Here is a 23565-nt window from a genome sequence, read left to right as displayed (position 1 = left end):
TCTCCTGAACTCACTGAACTCTGGAAACTTAAACTATTTGCTGCTCTGCAGGCCAGTTTCATCTTAACAGTTATTCACTTTTTTTTTTTTACTACTTGTTCATTTCATTCCTCCAGAACTGTTGCAGAATGTTTCAGCCCCCGTCCTGTCCATCATCTTTGGGTTAGTCCTCTAGTCTTCCCTCTGCATCACTTCATCCCTCCACCTCTCTCTCTCTCTGTAACAGGATGTTCTGCTGAGTCATGCCCACTGAAACGGTTGCCAGGGTGTCATGCACTACTGTCTCCATAGCAACCAGCTGGCAGTGTCACCTTGCTGAGGGTCACATCACAGCTCAGTCTAGTGGTCAACCATCGTGACTACAACTCTTTCATGACCTCATCTGAAATCAATGGGACCAAAAAAATACACAAAAGCTGTCTGTTTCAGCAACAAAAAATAAGAAAGAAAATGAAATGCTGAGGATGTTTTGTTCAATGTCAAAAGTCTAAGGTATAAATTTGCTTTTGTCTGTAACATAGCCATCATGCATAACTTGAACCCAGCGGTGATGTGAGTCCCGCTGTAATGATTTCAACATTTGGGTTGTAATGAGTACAACCCTGTCTGCAGGCTACAGTGATGCAGGAACATTTGGTGGAAATTATTTGCCATCAGGAATCAGAAAGAACAAACAACAGTTCAAATGACTGACAGTGTCAACTAAACACGCAGCTATTGATACAAACCTTATTTCCTAGTTTCAATAATGCAATATTTAGACATCTTTTTTCATGTAAAACTTGTAGTTGAAAACCATCTAAAATGTTTTTAGCTGCAATACACATAGACACACTTTGTGACCTTGACTTGACTTTGCTCACTTTACTTTAAGAATCATGTCTAGTTGCTTATAATATGATTGCAGAAAATAATTACAATGACCAGTTTTAGCTACAAAAGCCCTAAAATTAAGTCTTTACATGCTAATAGTAACCACTAATCTGCTAATAGCCCAAGCTGTATATATCTGGAGTTCACTCAAGGCTTAGTAGTCCTGGACTAACTTTGAAGCTGCTAATATCCCGGATTTACAGAGGTTTATTCTGTACTGATGGTGTACAGAAAGCCCATAGATGACACAAATCATGGGACAATTTCAGTAAAAAAAAAAAAAAAAAAAAAAAAAAAAAAAACAGCATACAGAGACAACTGTAAATCCAGGATCAGGGTTTATATGAACGCCTGCAGACTGAACATGTTGTTCCTTGTGCTCCCTTTCTGTCCAGGCTGTCCAGCAGCCAAACTGAAGCTACACAGTGTCCTGATGTGATGATTTAGAAAATCAGTTCCAGCAAGATCCTGTTCAGCAGTGGTTTTGTAACACAGACTGAAGACAACAACACAATTAAAGGTCCAATGTTTAAGATTTAGGTGCCCAAAGGTGGCCACACTGTACTCTCTTAAAATGCTTAAAAAATATTAACCTGCATGAAACTGCAACTGCAGCTACAATAATGTGCGGAGTGCACACACCAAAAAGTCAGAAAACGCTACACTGTTTCCTTATAAGACTGCAGAGTTCTCTGTTGTCAATGAGAGCATCCAAACATACATTCTGACTGCCTAGACTGTAAAGTAAACCTTAATATTAGCAGCAAAAACTTAAGACTCATGGTGCATTTTGCTCAGAGACTCCACAGAAGACAGACTTCATGATTTCCAGGCAGTAGTGCAAAAAACACTTTTGTTGCATAAGTTAACACTGGTCTGCCAACACACACACACACACACACACACACAGCTAAGCTCATCCTGGCAGTGATAATGACTCAAATCCCAACAGCTGGACAGAGATGCTGAGTAACAGGACACCACAGAAATAAAGTCCACATTTGGAGCAGTTGGCTTTCATTTCAATCCATTTAAAATCTAGATTGCATCAGAGCAGTAATGATGTGGACCATAACTCAATTATTACATAACTAATTACAGGTATTATTTCATTAAGAGCTGAATACAATAACCTTTAGTTGCCCATTAAGCTTTCCAATAGTTATGTACATGCTGGAAATGCTACATGAATGAAATAAGTCTAACAGAGGAAGCACTCCTCCAGAAGCTACACAACAACATGTGAAGGGCACAAACCTGGAAGTGAAGGATGATGGTCCAGATGAGACCTAACGTCAGTTTGGGGTTCCCGTCGGTGATGTCATCGTTCCTGATGTTCACAAGTTTGACCTGAAAATGTCAAAACAAAAGATTTTTTGTTTGGTTTCATAACAAATGCTCAAAATGAAAAAAAGCAAAGATAAACATATTGCTCAGAAAGTTGTCAGTTTTAGCCACTATCATCATTTCAAATACAACTGGATTGGACCAGTGAGAAGTTAACACATAACCGGTCTTCATTTCTGCATGGTAAGGATAAAAAATGATCTGTGCTTCAAATAATATGCCCATATGTGACTCTCTGAGACGTGTTATATCTTTCAGCTCCAGCTAAGCCGAGCCACCCCGGCTGTATAATTAGACCTGCAGTGAAACTAAGAGTGGATTCAGAGGAAGAAAAGGTCAGTCCTCCATCACCGCTGTCCCCCGGGAAAGAAACAAAAGAGACAAGAGATGCAATTTAAGAAAGGTGGAGACCTGAGATATGGAAGAAGAGGTGTTTCAAGTGAGAGAATGAGCTGGAATTTGAGAGTTAATGAAGAGCTGCAGAGTAAGAGTGAGAGAGATGGAGCAATAACAGACACTGTATGAGAGGAGGGCAGATAGCCAGTAGGTGCTGTATGATGAAGCCCTGTACTGCTGATACAGAATGGATTAACAATAAATTGATGATACTTGTGTTTCAGAGCAGTGTCATCTTAATAGTAAACATATTCAGTGAAATGTTTGGAACAACTATAAAATAGAAGGAAACCAATCATAAAGATGTGTACATTTACTGCAAAAAATGAAACGCTTCACTGCACCACAGACTGTAGGTGCCCAGCTCCAGGACGAAAAGTTTTTGTGATCACTCACTTCTGCAGCCTTTGCAGAATTTGCTGCACAGATAAATAAAAACCAGGAACTTCAAACTATATTGAAGTCCATTATTCAGAAAAATTATGCAAGGGTTTAGGGTACACAAAGACAGATGCTGACAGTAAGCATTTACTAATACCTGGAAGTCCTTACACACCAATTTGAATGAATAGCATAAGCACACTTCAGACTGAACTAATACTTATATGAAGGAACTTGTTCATAATCCTTGTGGACCCGGCACAAGATAAGTTGAGCACAACAAAAAGCACAGAAACTTCCATCATGTTTGGCTACCTTCAACAGCTCTAGAACAAGATTTATTTTGACCCCTATGATTTGTCTCATGGGATTAAAATTTGTAAGACCGTTAAGTGTTTGCTCAGTTAATAAGCTGCTTGTGAAAACCAATATCCTTGTTTACAGGCTCTTGTTCGTTGGTAATTACATCAGCCAAGTAGGGTATGTTTTTAGTTTGGATTGTTTGTTGGTTTGTTTGTTTGTTTTTTAGCAGGATTATGGAAAAAAAACATTGGATTTTCATGAAACTTATTGGAAGGGTGTAGCATGGGCCAAGGAAGAACTTATTAAGTTTTGGAGTGCGTCAGAATCACGGGGCAGATTTATAGATTGTTATAAATAAATGGCATACATCTTAAAATCCAGTAGTTGGTAATAGATAGTGACAGTGATGGTAACAGAACATAGCCAATTGTAGCAATTCACTTAAATTCATTAGAATTTAATTTCATTTAATTTAATTTCCTTTCTTTTCATTCAATTTAAGTTAATTTAATTCAGAAATTGCACCCCATTTGACATTAGTTTGTTGGGATGTGCCTATTTTGGAATAAGGACAGGCAAACAACAGCAGCCATTTCATGCATGGGCCTTACTGTTTTATTATTGTTTGTTTAAATTGCTTATGCTTCATGAATTAATGTTTCACAGAACTAAAGTGCTTCTAGAATTGTTTAAATACATTTAAACTGAAAAAAGTGTGTTTTGTATCTTATTATTAATTTTTGATGATTTATCATTAATCAATGAATTGCTTGTCAACGTTTTCAACTAACAGTTAAGGAAAATGCACAAAATTTGCAACCCACCATCTTTACTTTACTTTTTTACTACATCAAAGTGTGGATTATCTGTAATAAACTCCACCTGAGGTACTTCGGAAAAATGTTCCAACTGTAGACTTCATGAGAATAAGTAATAAGATTGACCATGAAGCTTCGGTGGACATCTGTGCTCTCCAAGTGCCCTTCTAGTTGAGAGATGCGACTCAAACATATATTTGTAAGTAAAACTTTATCACATTAGATGTGTGTGACTGACAGTAAAACCATCAGATACTTTAAGATATACAGTTAAGAAATAGATCCAGGTGCTTTTTGACCCATGTCAATGAGGCACAGACACCAGATTTTTGGTTCTTATAACTCTAATGGTTAGAGCTGTGTACTGAAGCATGTGATTTGAATATCCATGTTATGTTTTTCTGTTTGTGTGCATACCTGTCTCTGTTTGAGGAAGTCCAGTGCTATTTGGACATTCTGTAGTCGATGAAATCTCATTCGCCCCTTTTCTCTGGGCTGGAAAGAAAACAGAGAAGAAAACAATGGTGAAGGAGAGTCAAATAATGAATTTAAACTCAGTAAGTTTTAGTGACACAAACGCAAGAGGCAGCAGTGAGTGCAAATAAAGCTGAATTCAATCCACAGTGCAGTGAAGTAAAAACTCAGCATGGTTGTATTGACATGAAATGGTCCTCTGGGGGGCGCTGTCTTCAACAGGAGCTGTCAAAGACATGCCAAAACTCAGGAGCAAACTGGACTCAAACCATGCTGGTTTAATATGAAAAATGCAAACTTCATATCAGACCGTTTTTTTTTTTTTTTGTTATTCAACATCAAAATTTTCACAAACAGGCACCCAGTTTAAAGTTTAGAGAGAGGAAAGATGTAGTTTAGAAGAAAGAAAGACAGAAACCACACAGACACACACACTCCTGCTGCCAAGAATACATGAGTGCAGGATGCAGATGTGGGCTCACACTGTGCTGGTAAAGAGAAGGTACACTCAGGATTAATCATCACATCAGCAAATACTGGCAGAGAGGAGAGGAGAGGAGAGGAGAGGAGAGGAGAGGAGAGGAGAGGAGAGGAGAGGAGAGGAGAGGTGTGTATGTGTGTGTGTGTGTGTGTGTGTGTTTGGAAGTGTAAGCTTTTAAGTTGTTTACATTAACTGAACTGACACACAGAGGGTCTGAAAATTAACCCTATTAATAATAAACCCTTTTTAATTACAATTTACTTGTTTTTGTTACTTTTAATAGGCCTTTTTTATGGCAGCCACTTTGATATGAGACAGAGTGGAGAGAGAGAACAAGAGAGCAGAAAAGCTGATACTAATCCAGGTTCTGCTCCATTCAGGTCAAACAGAATCAAGGTGCCACTGTTGGCTCACTGGAAGGCTCTGCTACACTAAATGGAACTGGACCTGGTCATTTGCAATGTCTCTGTTTTTGTTACCTGCCTAAGGACAAAGGATGTAAATTAGGATTCTTACTAAAATCCAACATGTTTACATGTCATATTTTATACTGATGATCACAGCTCTGTCCCAAAACACATAAAGTAAAGCCTAGTTAGTCAATATGACTAAAAACATGTTTTAAAAGTTATTCACATTACTATCTTACAAATGTATATCAATTTTCAGTCCTTAACTTGTGTTTTATTTTGGTATTCACAATTAAATAAAACAACAATATTTTTAAAACAGCAAATTCCATCCATGTATACATGTAATGTGTACTCCCTGGCCACTTTATTAGGTACAGCTATACAACAGCTTTACAGTTTACTAAAATACAACAGATCTGCCACAAATTCTACATTTGGAAAGATTATGATGTTCAGTTTTTGTTGACAGTGTCAGAAAGGGGTTAATTAAAATATGTTCTTAATATTCCTCCCCCTTCATGTTTGTAAATGGGATGGACAAAACATTAGAAAACATTTCTCTGTACTGAAACGTATCGTCTTCTTTGAGGTCATGGTTTGGAAACATATCTTTGAAGAACAGAAATTCTGTTGAGTTTTCTAGCAGGCTGATTCACAGCTTACAACTTGATTTTAAATGACGACTCCGACCCTTTCCGCAGTGAATTTCAGCTTCTTCCTTTTGGATCGGTTTATGTTCCCAAGGTACAGAACAAAGCGGTATAGAAATAGCTTTGTCCCAGCAGCCATCACTCAGATGAACAAGTCATGGCAACATTGCACAGATGCTATAAAAGCAATGTTTATTTATTTATTTTAACCTGAATTTCATTTTATCTTTCTTACTTAGTTATATACTTGTTATTATCCAGAGTGCTTTTTATCATATTAGTCTTTGACTTTGATGTTTTTGAAATGTCTCAGGATGGATGTCCTGCAAACCAAAACTACCTAGAGTTACAAACAGAGTAGCCTAAACCTGAATTTATGTCTGAGCTGTTGTATTGGATTTTATTAGATTTTACAGGTGTATTTAATAAAGTGGTCACTAAGTTTATGATGATATATTAGCTATATTTTATTGTGCGCAATTCATGCAAAATACTTGTAGAGCATTGTTGGGTGAAAACTTCAAGTCTTTACATTGTAAACTCATATCAGCCTTGTTTTTGAAGGCTGATGAAACGTATGTATGTAGTGGAATGCACAATTAAAACATGAAAACAATCAGAACGTTTGTCATGACGCTGTCACCCAACAGAAATGATGGCCTACATGTAGTGTCACATAGTAACACAGCATTGTATGGTGTCATGTACAGCCCAGTATGCTGGTCAGAAGTCAGTGGCACAGCACTCTCATGCAGCCTCACAGCTCCACCTATGGGCCAGAGGGTAAAGCTGAAGGAAGGGTCAGAGGTCAGAAGTGACAGAGTGAGCAGTGGAAAGGGGGGGGGGGGGGGGTTTGATTGGAACATACTCCCTGAGCTCCTTCCTCCTCCTCATCCTCCCCTCCAAGCAAGATGAGAGGGGGGGCCCGCGAGGCGTATGCCCTTTTCAATGAAGGGCCGCTCTTCTGTTGCTATGGTAACAGAAGGGGTGGGGAAATGGGACACAGAAAGAGAGGAAGAGGAAGAAGATATGTAGTATGAGAAAGAAGTCAGAATGAAAGAGGGTGGGACCAAATGAAAGAAAGGATAAAATAATTTAACTAAAAATGAATAAAATTAACACCTAAATTCCTCAAGTCAGTTTACCTCTCAGGTCGCTGTTCATGAATGTGACAGTGTCAGTGTCCTTTGTGTGATTATGTGTGCATCTGAACAGAGCAGAGTCAGCAGTCTGTTTCTGTTAGTCTACCTGTCTGCCAGTAAACCAGCCTGCGTCACATTGTGGCCTGTCTGTCTGTAAGCATTAGCATTAAGGCTCTTACATCATCGTGCTGACCGGAGTCAGGACGCCAGGGTTCAAACTGCTGTGTTTCTGTTTACTTGACACACTTGTGATATAAAAGTGCCAGGTTGTTCCACTTTGACATCAATTGTGTGTCAGCCTGGAGCAAAGAGTCACCTTTACTCTGGAAAAAATTCATCTCCTGCTGATCTCTATTGGCATTTTTAACAAGTATATGTGACATCTTCAGGACTATGATGCTTTGAACTGGCAATAACAGGGTGTGTGATGGAGCAGAGGAGGAGTGTGTGATGGAAAATCATATAGAGTGATAATAAATGAGATAATAATCACGTGTTTATGCAGGTACATGTGTGAGAGAAATAAAAATCCATACCAGGGTGACTCCAGAGAGGACCTCTAGCAAGGAGATCAGGTTGTGTCCATCCCTCAGGTCCTCGTAGAGGTCTGTGATGTGCTTCCTCACCTGTGATGGGAAAGGGAGGAACAAGAATGGAGGAGGAGGAGGCAAGGGGAGGGTGAAGAAGGAATGGGAGAGGGAAAAAAAGGAGAAACAGAGAGAGAGAAAGTTAATTCTACACTCCAATCATCCTCCTGTTGACTCAACACTGTTGACATCTGCCAGGCCGATTGCCCTGCAGCTGACAGCAACCGCTGGTGACAGCGGTTGCCGGGCCAACAGAGACGAAGCACCAGCTGCGGCCTCTTGTCTCTGTTGCCATGACATTGCCTCCACAATGAGTGTGGTGGGGGTGACTTGTCATCGGCGCGACCGCTGCTGACACAGTGACTCAGCATTCTGAACAGCATCAGTGCTTGTTTTGTGAGAAAGTGGGACACTCAGACAGACAGACAGACAGACAGACAGACAGACAGACAGACAGACAGACAGACAGATAGACAGACAGACTGCTTGAGGCTGAGCAGAGAGGGAACAATGGATCAGCCGAACTGTGACAATTGAGTAAAGCATTACGAGAACTGAACAGAGAGTGGCATATTATTTATTGTGGGATACTGAGAAATGGTTTTGTTTATTTTGACAGCATCGTGGTATTTTCTCCATCTTGTTCTGATTTAGAAGACTTTAGATTCAAATGTATCATTGCATGAGACTGACTGATAATCATAGTTGTATTTATTAGGCCTCATTTTCAACCAAACCATGATTAGGAACTTTTCTCTTCACCCGCTCTCTTGTGTACATTAAGTAATACTTTCTATGGCACCCATGTCTATAATGTATTATAAACACACTCATAATTCATTATACTGTGCCAATATTGTAGATAAAAACACTCATGAATATTTTTATGCTTAAAAAGCATTTCATAATGACTTGTAAGGTCAAGTATCATGAAAAATCATGATTACTTGAAGTTTTGGCTAGAATCATAGTGTATAATAATTGTCATAACTGAAATACAGTACAACCATTCAACAAGGAATTATTATATTATTATGTTATTATATAATATAATTACTGTTATGTGATTATAATATATTACAGGCATGTTTTGGGGGGAAACATTACATTTGTGAAATGTAAATGTTCATCATTCAGTTTAGCAAAAAGTAGTGCCAAATTCAGGTACTCAATTTCTGTTTTGACCAATTACAAATAAATTAATTATTCGATGTTTTGTGTGTCGTTCCTGCAAAGATTTTCTCACTTAAAACAAATAATGACCACTTACAGCCAACTTGTAATGTATTATATTTGCCAATTCTTCTGGAACTTCATTACGTAAATCACCCAACAACCACTTTGAAAAACTTACCATTACATTATAATAAGGAATTATAAAATAGTTAGAATGTATTTTACTATAATTATAATGCAATTTGATCGTTGCCGATAACAATGTCAGTAAGTGACCAGTAATTATGAAGTTTTATTATACTTGATCTTTCATTATAAAATCCTTTATCACATGTTATGATTACTGTTATACAGCATTATGAATATTTATAAGTGCTTATAACTAAATAATTGTACTGTTCATTACTATAAGAACAGTATAAGGCATTATAAGTACATCTATGATGCATTGTAATTTATTATTAAAGACATGGGATTCAGTTCTTTCTATCTAGACGACTTTCCAAATCATCATAAAATAGCCACAGTAAGACACAGCATATTTGGCAATATCAAAGGAAAAGCTTGTCTATTGTAAATGACGCATTTCTGATTTATTTTTCTTCATCAGAAAAGCAGCAGAGGGAGGCTGGAATACAACAAAGGTCACACATTTCTACCCAAAGTTCTTCAAACTTGTTGCAACAAAAATGCAGATGCCACATAAGCAACCAAGGGCACATGTCTACCCGCATTACAGTGATTTTTTTCCCTGTTTCACGCTGCACCTGCACTGATAAAAGTTTTGCTGCAGTCCTGGCTTCAGGACAAGAAACTGTGCTACCACATTTCACCAGAAGAGGGCAAGGCAGTCACAAGAGTGCCGGAAGGAGTGCACGGTCTTCACTCTGCAACTAAGTTCTGAATTACAATCTATTCATTAACAACCATCCATATAACATTTTTTAAAAAAGATGCTCTAAAACATTATCATTTTGCCTTTTGTTTAAACAGGACAGAAGGCCTCTCGAGGTTAAGCTCAGAGCTAAAATTGTCTTTGGCATAAAGCTGCAGCTACAAAAGTAAAAACATCCCTCCACTTGTCCTCAGTAACCCTTTTCTTTCTTTCCCCATCTATTTTCCTCTTCCACACTCATCTGTGTCACACTCTCACCCTCCTGTCGCTGCCTCTTTTTGTCCATGGAAGACAGACATCAGTTGTTTTTAGAAGGAAGCTGATGGCACAAGTGTTAATTAGATGGCAGGAAGAAATGGTGTATCCAACACTGACTGGAAATGAGGTGCTGGTTTTGTCTAATTGTGTCTTGATGTGTCAGAGGGGGGCTATGATTCCAAGTCAGGCTGAAAGAGTTGAAAGAGTGGATTCTCTCTGTCTATGATGTGCTAAATACCAGCTTACTGGAAGCCCACCCTCTGATCTGGAGTGAAACCAACCCCCTTAAAACTCCTATTCTACTAATGTCCTATTTTTCTGGACAATGGCTGTGAGCAATCAGCGTTGCTTTTCCTGTAATAATCAGTCCTTCCTTAGTAGTACACAGACAAACAGCAAATAATTATCATAAACATACTTCTAATAAATGAATGATGATAATACTAGGCCCATTCTGAATGATCAAAACAACGACAAAGGTGTCTGCAGTATAATACAGTACAGTATGTACTAAACCTGGAATATTCTTTATTTGTTTTTCTTTTTTTTTTAAAGATGTTTTGTGTATCTGTACTAAGACAGTGTATTAGGCAGGGTAAGAATTTAGCACCAGACACCAGCCAAATGCTGGTAAAATATAAAAATAACTAGTAAATTTCATTTACAAGAGAATGATCACTATTGAGTGGCTGGTGAGTTTGAATATTTATCTATCAGTGGCTGGTAGATTTAAAGAAGTTAATTTCCAAGCCGGGTTTACCGTCTGTTAACAGACTGACAGAGAGGTCTACATTATATACTATTGTCTGATCTATGAAACAAAAATTATAAACTTTATGGCTTTTTTTTTCAAACATATTCACCACTTTAATCTCAGATATCCACATTTTTTCCCACAAATTTACAACTTTAATCGGAGAGAATATCCTGGTTTCTTCCTCGTAAATGTACGACTTCCATCTCATAAAATTCAGAGGTCTTTCTGGTAATATTACCCTTCTGTATTTTTTTCTGGACACCTACAAGGGCCCTAAAATGATATCAGACTATACTACATCAAGGAAAATTTTGATGTTTATTTTTGTTTATACTTCCATGGGTGTCCAAAGATGGCCCAGAAAGTCCCCCAATACATCACACCACTAAGTTTACAGTAGACTCTAGTGTGTGATACTTTCTGCTGTTAAAAATATAACATCCAGCAAAGCAAAGTTCAGTCTAGGGACACATCACTGAATTTAAAATTGTCCTCCAACACCCAGCTGGATCTGTAGATTGTTGTCTGTCTGTGTGTGTGTGTGTGTGTGTGTGTGTGTGTGTGTGTGTGTGTGTGTGTGTGTGTGTGTGTGTTTGTGTGTGTGTGTGTGTGTGTGTGTGTGTGTGTGTTTGTGTGTGTGTGTGTGTGTGTGTGTGTGTGTGTCTGCAGGGTTGCTGTTCACACAGCCAGCTGTGCCTGATGTGTAGTGACGGCAGCTGTCAGATGCCTTTGGCACTAAAGCAGAGGTAATGTTGAAGACCACAGGCATGTTGACAGCACCTGAGCAACAGCACTGCACTGATATACTGAACACAAATCTGGGTTAAACTAAATATGGGGATCATTTCAACACCTTTCATCAGCTCAACCAGCTTGACTAATTTTTTAAGTCACATATTAGAAAAATGGGGTCTGACAACTACAACAGGGTGCCAAAAAGAATGATGGAAACTATAAATACTGATTATTTCTGGGATTGACATGATGGACAATGTAATGTGATTCAAATCCCAAATCTGAAATACCAAGCAGGTCATAAAATACAAAAAAATATATTCAACATTTCACCCAGTTCTGACAGAGGTTGAGATTTTAAAAAAGTACACCTGACTCTGGCACATTTAGCCTTCAGTTAGACCTTTTGCCTACTAAACTGCTTGCATTTTCTCTTTCTGATTACCAAATCACACCAGTCAACCATATTAAGAGGCTCATGCTTGTGATAGTGAGGAATGTAAACAATAATGGCATCTTCCTCGGGTGGGCTGTAACCTCTCATCCATGAGTAGATGCACACTTCCTTCTACTGAGTTTTTCTCTCTTTTTTGTTTTTTGTTTTTTTTAGCAGAAGGCAGACATCTGTGCAGCTGATATATATCTAAAACTGCCACTAAAACCAAAACTGTTAAGATGAATAAAAAGCACTAGCACACTTCAGTACAACAATCAGTACTTGAACTGCATGTTTAATTATGTAAGTTATTGTTGACAGCAACATTCACTGATGTGTTTGTTGTCTCTGGCCTGGTTGTTCATTTAAGCTACATCAGACACACTGCATGTGGCTAAGCATCTTGTTAGCCGACTGAGCTACAGTGTTGCTAACAGTTCTTCATCATTGTGAAAAACCTCTTGGCTCCCCTTGCCATCTTAATCCACAGCTACTGGATTTGTGCTCACTGTGTCAACATGCTGCTGGGTCAAAGTGTGTCACTGCGTGCCAGCAGGTAGCTTGGAGGCCAGTGTTTATATTGGCGCTTGTTTGCACTGTATACACACACACCTTGACACCCTTCACCTGTGCAGCTAAAAACATAGCAGACATGACACACACTGAGCAAATAGGGATCAAGGAGCAATGATGTCACCTGAGGGCAGTCTTTCTTTGTCTGCCTCTATTTCCTGTCCCTTTATCTTTTCTTGAATGTCCTGTCTCTTTGTCTCAAGAGTTTACTTTACATTCTGTCTTTCTTACTAAAATATTTTCTCTGTGTTTGTGTCCTAATCCCTGCTGATAGGGTGGAGGTTTGTAGAATCAACAGTCTTGGCTAAGAATCAATAGATGATGTAGGACACAGAACTATTTCACCCCACTCTCTATTCAAGAACATATTGTTGGGACATAACGGCTTTTTGAAATATTACGTCTTTAGCAAAACTTTTTCATACAGCGACAGCAGATAGTTCAAAAGATGAGACAAGATTTGTTTTTCCTCCTTATGCTATCCTTATTTTCATGCTACTCCCTTCTCACCATCTCCATCCTTTCTCTCATCTTTGTATCTCACTCCAATAGTAAAATTCAGTATTCTCTTGAAGAAACACAACTCTGGATGACCTCATGCAATGGTTGGCAGTGTGTGTGCGTGTCTGTGTGAGTGAGTGAGTGTGTGGTTAAGTAAAAAAAAAAAAATAAGAGAACAGCAGTTGTTCATGGTGCATTATGCTGCCTGGAGCCACTGTCTGGCCCTCATTTCCTACCATTTTATTGCTTTATTTGTCTGTTTTTGGTGCATATCTGTTAATGTGGGTGCTTTAAATGTGTTTCTAATTCTATTTTGAAACATTTAAAACCCAACCATTTCTCTCAAAACAAAATTATTATTCATCTTCAATTAAAAATAAATAAATAAATAAATAAAAAATAAAACAGACAGACTGATACAAATAGTGACTATTTCCCCAGCCCAGGTTAACACTTTGTTTGTCATGTCGTGTTTGCTCAAAGTAATCCACAAACTTTGTTGTGAACTGTTTCATGTAAGTAGAATCTACCAGAACAACTTTCTGTCATTAAAGTAGAAATAAAGTAGTTTCTATATGAAATTGCTCGAAACAAGGTCTGTGAACTGTCTTGAATGACCAGGTTTTTGACATGAGACACTGGTTTTGAATTTTTAAAAATATTTTTTGGTGCTTGGAGCAACACAGGGTTTGTGCCATTTAGTCTTCCAAAAACTCACACAAAAAAAATCAGTTGGATTCATAGCTCTACAGGCCAGGGGAAAAAATATTTATTTTTGATTTTGGGGTGAACTGTCCCTTTAAGAAATTACTGACTTATCATTACTGCTGGCAATTAATTTCCTGTAGGTTGACTAATTAATTAATCAACTAATTATTCCAGCTGTGCTCTCAGATAACAGAAAGCACAAAAGGCAGCAAAACAGCCACATCCGATAACAAATGAATGGAAGTTGCATTTCCATTTCCACTGGAAAATCATCCCATGTCTCCTGCTGCTGCCCTCAGTCTTCATCTCTGACCTACATTTACAGTCAGTGGTGGGTCTGGCAGTGCCAGCTGATATTGAGTTGCATTTACAGGCTAGGCACTGTGACAACAGTCGCTGCAGAGTTATGGGGTCAGACAGACGCTTCATTCCTGGGTCATGTGATAGAAATACCCAGCATTCTCCTCTCCTCAGAGTCCTCACCACCTGTGTGTGTGACACATGGTATACATACTGCACTTCATGGATGTTATAGAAATGGCTTGCATATGCGTGTGCAGATGTGACCATATACACACATGTAGGCAGCAAAGGCAGCTGTCTGTGACCTACAAAGGAGACTCTGTCTGTAAATAGCTTACAGAGACAATAAATCAATATTTCCCCTTTTCTTCATTATCCTAAAGGAAAACAATCAGTGGCCTCTAGTGCAAGTGTTTGACTGAGAATGCAGTATTTTCACTGATGCTGATGTGAGGGCTGTCTGGTATTAACAAACATTGTTTCCTCTTCTGTGACGGGTAGAACTGTAGATCTTATTTAGCTGAATGTTTTATTCATCAAGACTTTATGCAGCTGCCTCATTCAGATTTAAATCCATCAGTTGTTTCTTTATTGATGCATTCAAATGCAACCTTCAGGATCCTGGCTAGACAAAGACAATCTGCCGATCAATAATTTAATATCTGCATTAAAGCAAACATTTCTTAATTTCACAACCGCTATCAAATATAAATTCAAGACTCACATTTAGTTGATCACCACTTTGCTGTCGCTGCTAAACATGATTAATGTGTGAACACGGCTGGATGGAGCGAAGCGGTTTGACAAGCTGTAACTTTAGAGCTATTACTAACAGTGATAAAGCAAATAGGCAGAGTGAAATGAACAGATGCTCATCTATTGATGCAGCAGTGCAGCGTGCTGCTCAGACAAAGCCATATTAACACTGATTAGAACACATGGGAATCATGAAACCAAACACTCTTGGATCAGAGAAGTGGAGGGAGAAGAAGCAGACCAGTAGGAAGTGTTTTTCTAAAAATATTATGCCAGAAAACAGAGAGGAGGCGCTACATATCAAATATAAATCATCAACTGTAGGCAGATGGAGCAAGAAGAAAATGTCATTTTTTTCCTTAAGATTGATTTTTTCTGCGCTTGGTTGGTTGCCTTATTATAAAGCAGCAGCAGGAATGAGACAGGCAATAACATTAATCTCAACCAGGTTACCAGGACACTATTATTATTCTCTAAGTCCAGCTCCTTTATGACCTGGGACTTTTAACTTTATTGATTCTTCAATAAATGTTATCTGAGAAAGTATAGGAGGTCAGATTTTATTAATTGTATGACATATTACAGTACATAAACCCCTCTGTGGCATTCATGTAATAAAGTAGACCTATTCAACGGGCATCCCACAGGCTGAATCTGACCCTTTAACAACCTTAATCCAACCATTTGATCAAAAAATATTACATTGTGGTTTTATTTAATTAACCTGCCAAGTTTATGTGTATTTACATTGTTTATCAGAAGATCATCATTTTATTAGTAGACTAAAAGGCTCATTCATAGGTTATGTCTGTTATTAAGTACAGAGGTACTTATTATTTTAACTCTGTTAAAGCCAGGGAAATTTAAGAGCGTCAAACTGAATTAAAAAAAGATGCTGAATGTAACACTGTGTATAAGAACAAGATACTTCTAAATTTACAAAGGTGCTTTTTTCCTGTACTTTTCTACAAGCGAAAAAATAAAAAGGTGCATTGTTTCACACATATAAATTCCTGACTTTACAGGTCAGACATAGGGAATGTAAACACCCAGCCCCTTGGCACTTTACTGGTTTCAAATCTGGCTGTTCTACAAAAGTAATTGAATGTGTCTGTAACAGAAAATTGTGTGTGGGGGTTTAGTTTGTTTGAACTGTGTTGGTGGGAGGTAACACAGTTAAGTTTGAAGAGCCAAGATGACAAATCGGCAAAATTCAAGACCAAACCTTTAGCATTTAATATAAAATAACTATTTCAAACCATGACAAGCATTTCTACAAATCCAAGTGAGTGACACATACCTTGATGAGATGCTTGTTGACCCATTTTGTGAAGGTTTTCTTCTGCACCCTGTCCCGCTCATCTGAAGCCACAGAAACAAAGAGAGAGAAGGGAGGTTAATTACATAATCCAAATCCAGCATGGTTACTGCAACCAGTGTGATTATTCCACTGAATTATGTTGCTGATGAAGTCACACACAAATAAAGCTCAGAGGGGCAAAGCATTGAGCTAAACACCCCCCATGGAGACAATTAATGATGATGCTGGATTTGTGAATTTGTATTGACTTGTGGAGCAGGTTTCTACAGGAAAATTGCCATTTTTTTTCCTCATACACAAACGCATGCACGCACACACACACTTAAACTTAGTGGCTCTGAAACTGCTTGGATTGGATTACTCCCTTGAAGCCTTTTTGTCAACTCAGACTTTCATTTCATAAACTTAATAAAAAGACACTCTAACACACAACCAAATGTAACTAGGTAGCTCACACTCATGAGTACATACTGTACACATACCTTCACAACAATAACACCTCTAAGATGACTCAGTCTTCTTCACAGTTCATGTCTTATCTTATTCAGCAGTAATGTACAGCAGTATTGTATAAAAGCTGAAGAAAAGACAATTAGTTAAGAAACTGTAAAGGTTCTTTGGGTTCATGGATAACAACTTGAGGTAATGTTAATAAGAAACCTTAATTTCTACAAATGTGAACTCCTGTAAAGTCCTAAACAGCTGTCTTTGACATGTCTTACATAGATGACATCATCCTGAGTAAACTGAGGTTTGTCTTGGTTGTTTTTTAATTCTTGCTTGTTAACTTGACTTAAAAAAGCTGCCTGCATGCTTTGTTTCCACACTGAGAGATGCCTCCTTGTTTAGTTCAGTTTACTGTCTAGAGGTCTAACCTTTCTCTCAGTTTCCACAGTCTCTAACTGAAGTGTGATCTCCAGCCAGGCAGAGCTCCAGCCTACGTCCTCCACAGGCCAGAGGAGTGAGGCAGCCAGGCCAGGAATAGAGCCTGATGCTGAGCCACAACTGTGTTATCTACCCTCCTCTTCAGCACCACCACTACCACCTCCTCACTAACGGAGCCTCTGCTCCTATCCAGCTTCTCTCTGCTCGTATCAATCTGTCTAGGAGAAAACACAGAACCTCCCTGCTTTTCCTTTCCCGCCATTATGTTGAATATCTAACTTCCTGCTGGAGGGCTAGTCAAACATCCTTTCAAGTGATACTGACTGTGCCTAAAACAGCTTAAGTCAATGTACTATGTGCAGTGGTAGGCTACAGTATCCAACATTTTCAGTGAATATCTTTGGGTTTTTTTATTATTGTCACACAACATATGTCATAAAAAGACATCACAATGGGCTTTACAAATTTATGATGGATATTTTTCACTTTTTTCAGCCAATTTATAGTCCAAGTGGTTAATCGATTTTTCTAGAAGATAATATGAAGATATATTTATCATTTTAAAAAAGTTGCCTTAAGACACTTCTGTATATTAAATGTGCATTAAAAATATGACAAGACATCATTCAGTAACATCTATATAGAAGTTACTAAAATTTTGTGCATTTCTGTATGTTTTCAAATAGGGCTGGTATAATGATTATTTTCTCAATTAATCAATTAGTTGTTTTGCTGATTGGTGTGTCCCAAAGCCTAATATGACATCCTCAAATATCTTGCTTTGTCCACAACCCAAAGATATTCAGTTTACTATCATTAAGGACAAATGAAACCAGAAAATATGCACATTTGAGAAGCTGAAGTCAGAGAATTTTAACTGTTCTCTTCTTTACTTAAAATAAAACTGATTGTGGCTTTAAAGGACAAAAATATATTATAATAATGATTATGATCATATTTGACTTAATAACTAATGTGTTACTGGTTGACAGAACAAAAAAACTGACAACAAAAAGTTCAAAGTAGTCATTCCCACTACCCTGGATCTTTTCAGCATCACAATTTTACATTATAGGTGTTACTAAATGTCAAACATATCACCCAATTCTTTCATTTGAGTGAAAACATTCACTCCAGTAGTCAGAAATCTGTATAAAACAACACTATGATAAGATACCTTTGTTTGTCATATCAAGTCTAGCACACACACTCAGCTCAATGACAGAAAAAATATTTTCCCTCCAGTTTGTCAAACACATGCAGTCCCAGCCAATCAGAGAACAGCCAGCTGCAGGCACCTCCCTTCCTGACAGCTGTTTATCAGTTGCCATAGTGAAGCCATGAGAGCAATCATGGAGAGAGAGAGATAGATAGTATCACTTCCTCCTTCAAAGATCTTCTCTTATCTTGCACGTCTCTCTCACCCTCACCTATACAAACATACGCTCACACAGATTTCCACAGAGCCTCTAAACAGCCCTGACACCTTCAACTGTCGAGCTCCAAAAGTGGAAAGGATTTCTAAAGAGGAAATTCGATTTAGGATTTAGTAGGTCAAATATCTCTACCGGATAAAAGTCAAGGTCAATCTCAACACTGCATAGCACACACATTTACACACAGGCTGTCACACTGAGGAGTTTACATAAAGGGCAAGCCCCCAGGGAAAGAACACATATTTCAACATGCTCTTGCAAAATAGTTTCACCACTACAACACGCCTTGCTTTCCAAACCAGCCTGGGTAGCTGAGCTAGTTAGCCCAGAGGAAATACTCAGGCTTTTACATGTTATTAGGTCACACACACATAGGTATATCGGTCAACCACACTGTGCTAAACACTCATCACTGAGCCTGTGAGGACTCAACAGGCGACTGAAGGTGTGGTAATCAGGTCATAAATCTATTGTGTGTGATCTTGAGAATATTTATTTTTACAAAACCAAAACTGCAGACGTGAGAGGAGTTGAGGTATGTGAGTGACAGCCACGGAATGGCTCTCATTCACCAACAGAGGAAGGCATTGTTAAGATGTACACACCCCCTTCCATGCTGTCCAAACACAACACACACACACTGATGTCTCGCTCTTTGCCCCGACACCCACAATGATTACTAGAGACCAATTTATTTGTCATCAGCATGTGCACAAAGAGGAACTGTTCAAACATACTGTGAAACACGTGGTGACAGGAGTCACTTTGACCACTGACAGCATGTAAACAACAACTGCAGATACACTACTGGCATGTACACACAAACACACACACACTGGAACACACACTGACCTGCACAGCACATGAGCGAGTAAAGGTGAGCATTGAGACGACATTCATCCCTGTAGTCGGGCCACATCGTCCACAGCCCTTATGTTTTCCTCCTCCGCTTATCAGAGCTTCATTTGATGCTAACGGTGCATAATCCCAGACAGAAGTCAGATAATTATAGCAGTAAGACGTCTTTGGCAACAAGCTGCCTCCACGTATCCAGAACTGAAAGCCGCAGGGTGAGTGTGAGCCACCAGGAGAGCACCGGCAGGTACTACCAGTTTCTCCACCAGAGTTTCTGCTCTTCTCTTGCTTTAACTTCTCTGTGGTTCACCCGTTCCCTCTGTCCTCGACTCTTGCTGTAGCTGCCATATCAGCCTCTCCTGGACGGCCTTTCCCCTCTGTCCCTCACACTCTTTCCCCAGTAGCAGTTGCTCACACACACGTGTGTCAAAGTCAGCGTCAGCTCCTCGCTGTCAGACCAAAAGGGACAGCCTTCTTCCCTCCCTCCCTTTCTGTTTACTCACTACACTCAGTTCTACTTCCTCACCAGGCAGTGGCACTCTCTCTCTCTCTCTCTCTCCCTCTCTCTCTGTCACTGGTTCTCTTGCTTGCTCGTTCACTGTGTCCAGGCCACAACAGACGGTCTGTACTCAGACTGCAGCTGACAGTGGCTCTGCAGAGCTGCAGGGGTGCCTTGTCTGTTTATCCTTTCACTGTTTTCTAACTACAATTCCTATCCTGCACTCTGCATAGGTAAGCAACTCTTCTTGCTGACATGTACGATCCAGAGGGACAATTTTATTTTTTTATTTTCTCTTTTTTAGTTGACTGCTTCTTTGGGCTGGGCGATATGACTTCATATAAAATAATATATTAATATTTTTAGGCTATTCTTTGATGGTTCTCGATATACACATTTTCTCTAAAATAACACACCCTAAATGATCAAATAGTGCAAATATATGATGATTTTATTGAAATGGATGCATTAGAGTTGGGTTTGAAAATAATAAAACAGCTACAACAGTCTGGTAGAAAATTACATCACTTTACTGTGATAAAGCTTTCAAAACCAGGAACAGAAAACACTTATGCCATGTCAAGATATAATGATATCCAAATTCTAAAATGACATCCAGTCTCATATCACAATATCAATGTAATATTGATATACTGCCCAGGCCTACTGCCTGTAAAGGACAGTAGATGTTAATGCTGTATTCTGGTTCTGTCACAGAGCAGAACTGGAGGACTTTTTTGTTGTTTGAAGGAGCACATCCTGCAGAGAGGTAAAAAGGGGCTTACAAAGAAATTCTGGAATGAAAAAATCCTAGACAGATGACGTAATCCATGCTTGAGTCCTCTTAACATGCCAAAAAATGACAGAAGAATCCAAAAATATAGAAGTATGGCTTGTCCTGCATTATGCAAACATACACTCTTTGCAGTCAAGCTGACAAGGGCCAGATGCAACAGCTCCCTGATATCGCCATTTCTATTATTTCCATGCCTTCATTCCTGCTTCTTTTCTTGTGTTTCCTTTCCTTAAGAGGCAAACACAAACTCTCCAGCTTTGTTTTGTAAAAGATTCCACAACCTTGATGCTTTTCTGCTCCTGGTGATGCAAGCTCTGATGGAGAGACTATGACTTAGGCTGAGATGGACTCTCAAGAAAGGCCTGGCAGACTTGTACTGTTGTTTAATTTAATCTAGAAAGGAAAAGCAGCCCGAGCAGAGCCATTCATCTCGTTAGTGCATATATCTTTTGTGTGTGTACAACAGAGTTGGGAGACGACGAGAGTGTACACAATGAAGAAGAGCCTTGGTCATATTTTTGACCTCAGTCCAGACTTGTGCTTTTCCAGCAAGAGACAATAAACAGCAAGCAGTGAATCAGAGGCCTCTAGCAGCCTTTAGCTCAGCTCACACTGCCTGGCTCTGAACACATCATCCAATCAAAGTTCAGATCTGCTTTGTGTCACAGCTGACAGCCTAAACTCTTTTATGAAACCTCTCTTTGCCTTACCTTCTTCTATGTTCATTGCTGTCTCTCAAAATAGCTCTGCTGTCCCAGACAGCACCAAGGTAGGTATGAATAATTTCTGCTCTGTCATGTTTCAAAAAAAGAAAACTGGAGTCAAGAATCAGCAGTGTGGAAGCAATGAGTCTGTACAGGCTAAAAGCTCATCCTCCAAGTCCAACAACAGTCTTCAGAGGGTCATGTGACCTGGCCAGGAGGATGTCATGAGAGAGAAGAGTGGTATGACAGCAGCTCCTTGTGTACTCTGTAGTTACATACAGTACAGATGCACACACCTGACCAGATGAGACAGTGACTCACACACTCTAACGGTCACAACAGGCTTAGAGTAACACAAGCTCCTCCTCCTCGTCTCCATCGGTTTAATCCTCCAGCAGCGTCACTCCTTTATCTCCACCCCTCCTTCTTTTAGGGCCTCTTCTGTGTTGCACCATCGTGCCATCAGATTCTTCCTTTCCTCCATGCCTTCACAGTGAATCTCTCCTCTTTCTTTCCATCTCTAAGGGTCCATCCACACTAAAAATACCAGACAGAGCTTACGCCTCTAATACCACGCGGCATGCTTATCCCTCGCTCCCTCCTTCTCCCACGTTATCACCTCTAATCTCCATCGCGCTTCCTCTCTGTTGCACTCTCTTCCGGTGTTCTGGCTTTCTCTTCTTGTGATTGAATTAAAATTAAAAGTGGGAGGGAGGTTTCCAAGTGTCCTGCTTTTCCTCTTCTCCTTCATCCAGCATGTAATCTTTGCTTCTTTCGCTTTCCCTTTCTTTTTCAGTTTCTTTTTCAGCCAGGCTGGCTCCCAGGGTTCATTTATCCTCCTCCTCCTTCTCCTCCTCCTCCTCTCTGGTGCCACTCAAAGGCTGGCAGCAGTCTCCATTCCTCTTTTTTTCATTTTATTCTTCTCGTTTTCGCTACAAACACTGAATGCTAAATGTCTGTAGCATTGAACAAGCTCATTCTAGATGTGAAAATCAGCTGACTGGAGGAGAAGCAGGTTTCTGGGAAATTTGTTGAGACTTATTCTTAAAAGTCCAGTATTAAATCTTAAATATCAAAACTATCCCCCCCCCCCCCCCCCCCCTGCTTGGTAGCTAATACTGTGCATCCCAATTACACATTAACCAGCTGTCCAGTTAGCCTTGTCATCAGATTAGATTCAATCTGCCCTACTGTGGCCACTGAAGAGAGACACCTGCCAATACTCTCAAGTTAGAGAAACTCCTTAAGTTCAATACATTATATACCAGATATTTATGCATTAAGTCATCAGCACAAAAGTTTCTTCATGTAAAACTATCCTGACATGACATGAAGCAACAACACAGAACCCACACCAAAAGCAGGTAAACCCTATCTATCTCATAAATCCAAAAACCATATAAATAAGTGGAGGTGATTCAGGGTCAGTGTGGCTTTACTACTGACCCACATCTACATCATCTGTCCTGTTCAGTGGTTATGACATTAAACCACACCTAGCCTCAACTTCCTTTCACTTCAGTACAACTGTTTGATCAGACATGTAAAACTTTCTGGCCATTCTGGAAATGAGTGTTTGTGTTTTTTTGTTGTGTCTCAGTTAGGGCTGCACAATATGATAATAAAATAAAGTCATATTGTGATTGTGGGAATTAACATTTTTGCATCACAATTTTTATTCACACTTTTATTTACAATTTAAAACAACATGTGTTGTCATTTGCACTTGGACTACAGCTAACATTTTTTTGTATTATCAATCAATTCTTATTTTGTCCATAATCCAAAGATATCCAGTTTAATGTCACAGAGGAGTAAAGAGAAAATTTGAAAAACATCAAAACAATTAATCTATTGTCAAAATATAGTTATCGATTAATTTATAGTTTACAACTAATCGATGCCAGTTGCATCTGGCCATATTTTGATTCCAATAATATTTAGATTAATTATGCAACCCTAGCCTCAGTAATCAAAAGCAGTTAATTACAAGTGTTTTACAAGTTAAACTTTATTTATAAGATATTTATCATTCATCAGTTGCAAAATGAAACTTAATTTACAACTATAGATATAGTATTATTGGAAAGGCCACGCTGCATTCTA

General features: G+C 39.0%; 1 protein-coding gene across 1 annotated transcript in view; it reads right to left on the bottom strand.

Annotated features, from left to right (window-relative positions):
* macf1a (microtubule actin crosslinking factor 1a) overlaps positions 1 to 23565 on the bottom strand; it is a 261734-nt gene that overhangs the window by 143666 nt on the left and 94503 nt on the right. The window contains exons 2-5 of the mRNA XM_084739932.1: positions 16264 to 16325; positions 7815 to 7904; positions 4536 to 4613; positions 2131 to 2223 (exon numbers count right to left, since the gene is read on the bottom strand). Coding sequence (XP_084596058.1) covers positions 2131 to 2223; positions 4536 to 4613; positions 7815 to 7904; positions 16264 to 16325 — 323 coding nt within the window. The remainder of the gene's footprint in view (positions 1 to 2130; positions 2224 to 4535; positions 4614 to 7814; positions 7905 to 16263; positions 16326 to 23565) is intronic.

Source organism: Lutjanus erythropterus, chromosome 16 (genome assembly GCF_056507025.1).
Source record: "Lutjanus erythropterus isolate fLutEry1 chromosome 16, fLutEry1.hap2, whole genome shotgun sequence".
NCBI classification, from domain to species: domain Eukaryota; kingdom Metazoa; phylum Chordata; class Actinopteri; order Lutjaniformes; family Lutjanidae; genus Lutjanus; species Lutjanus erythropterus.
This window is presented reverse-complemented; position numbering and strand designations above follow the sequence as displayed.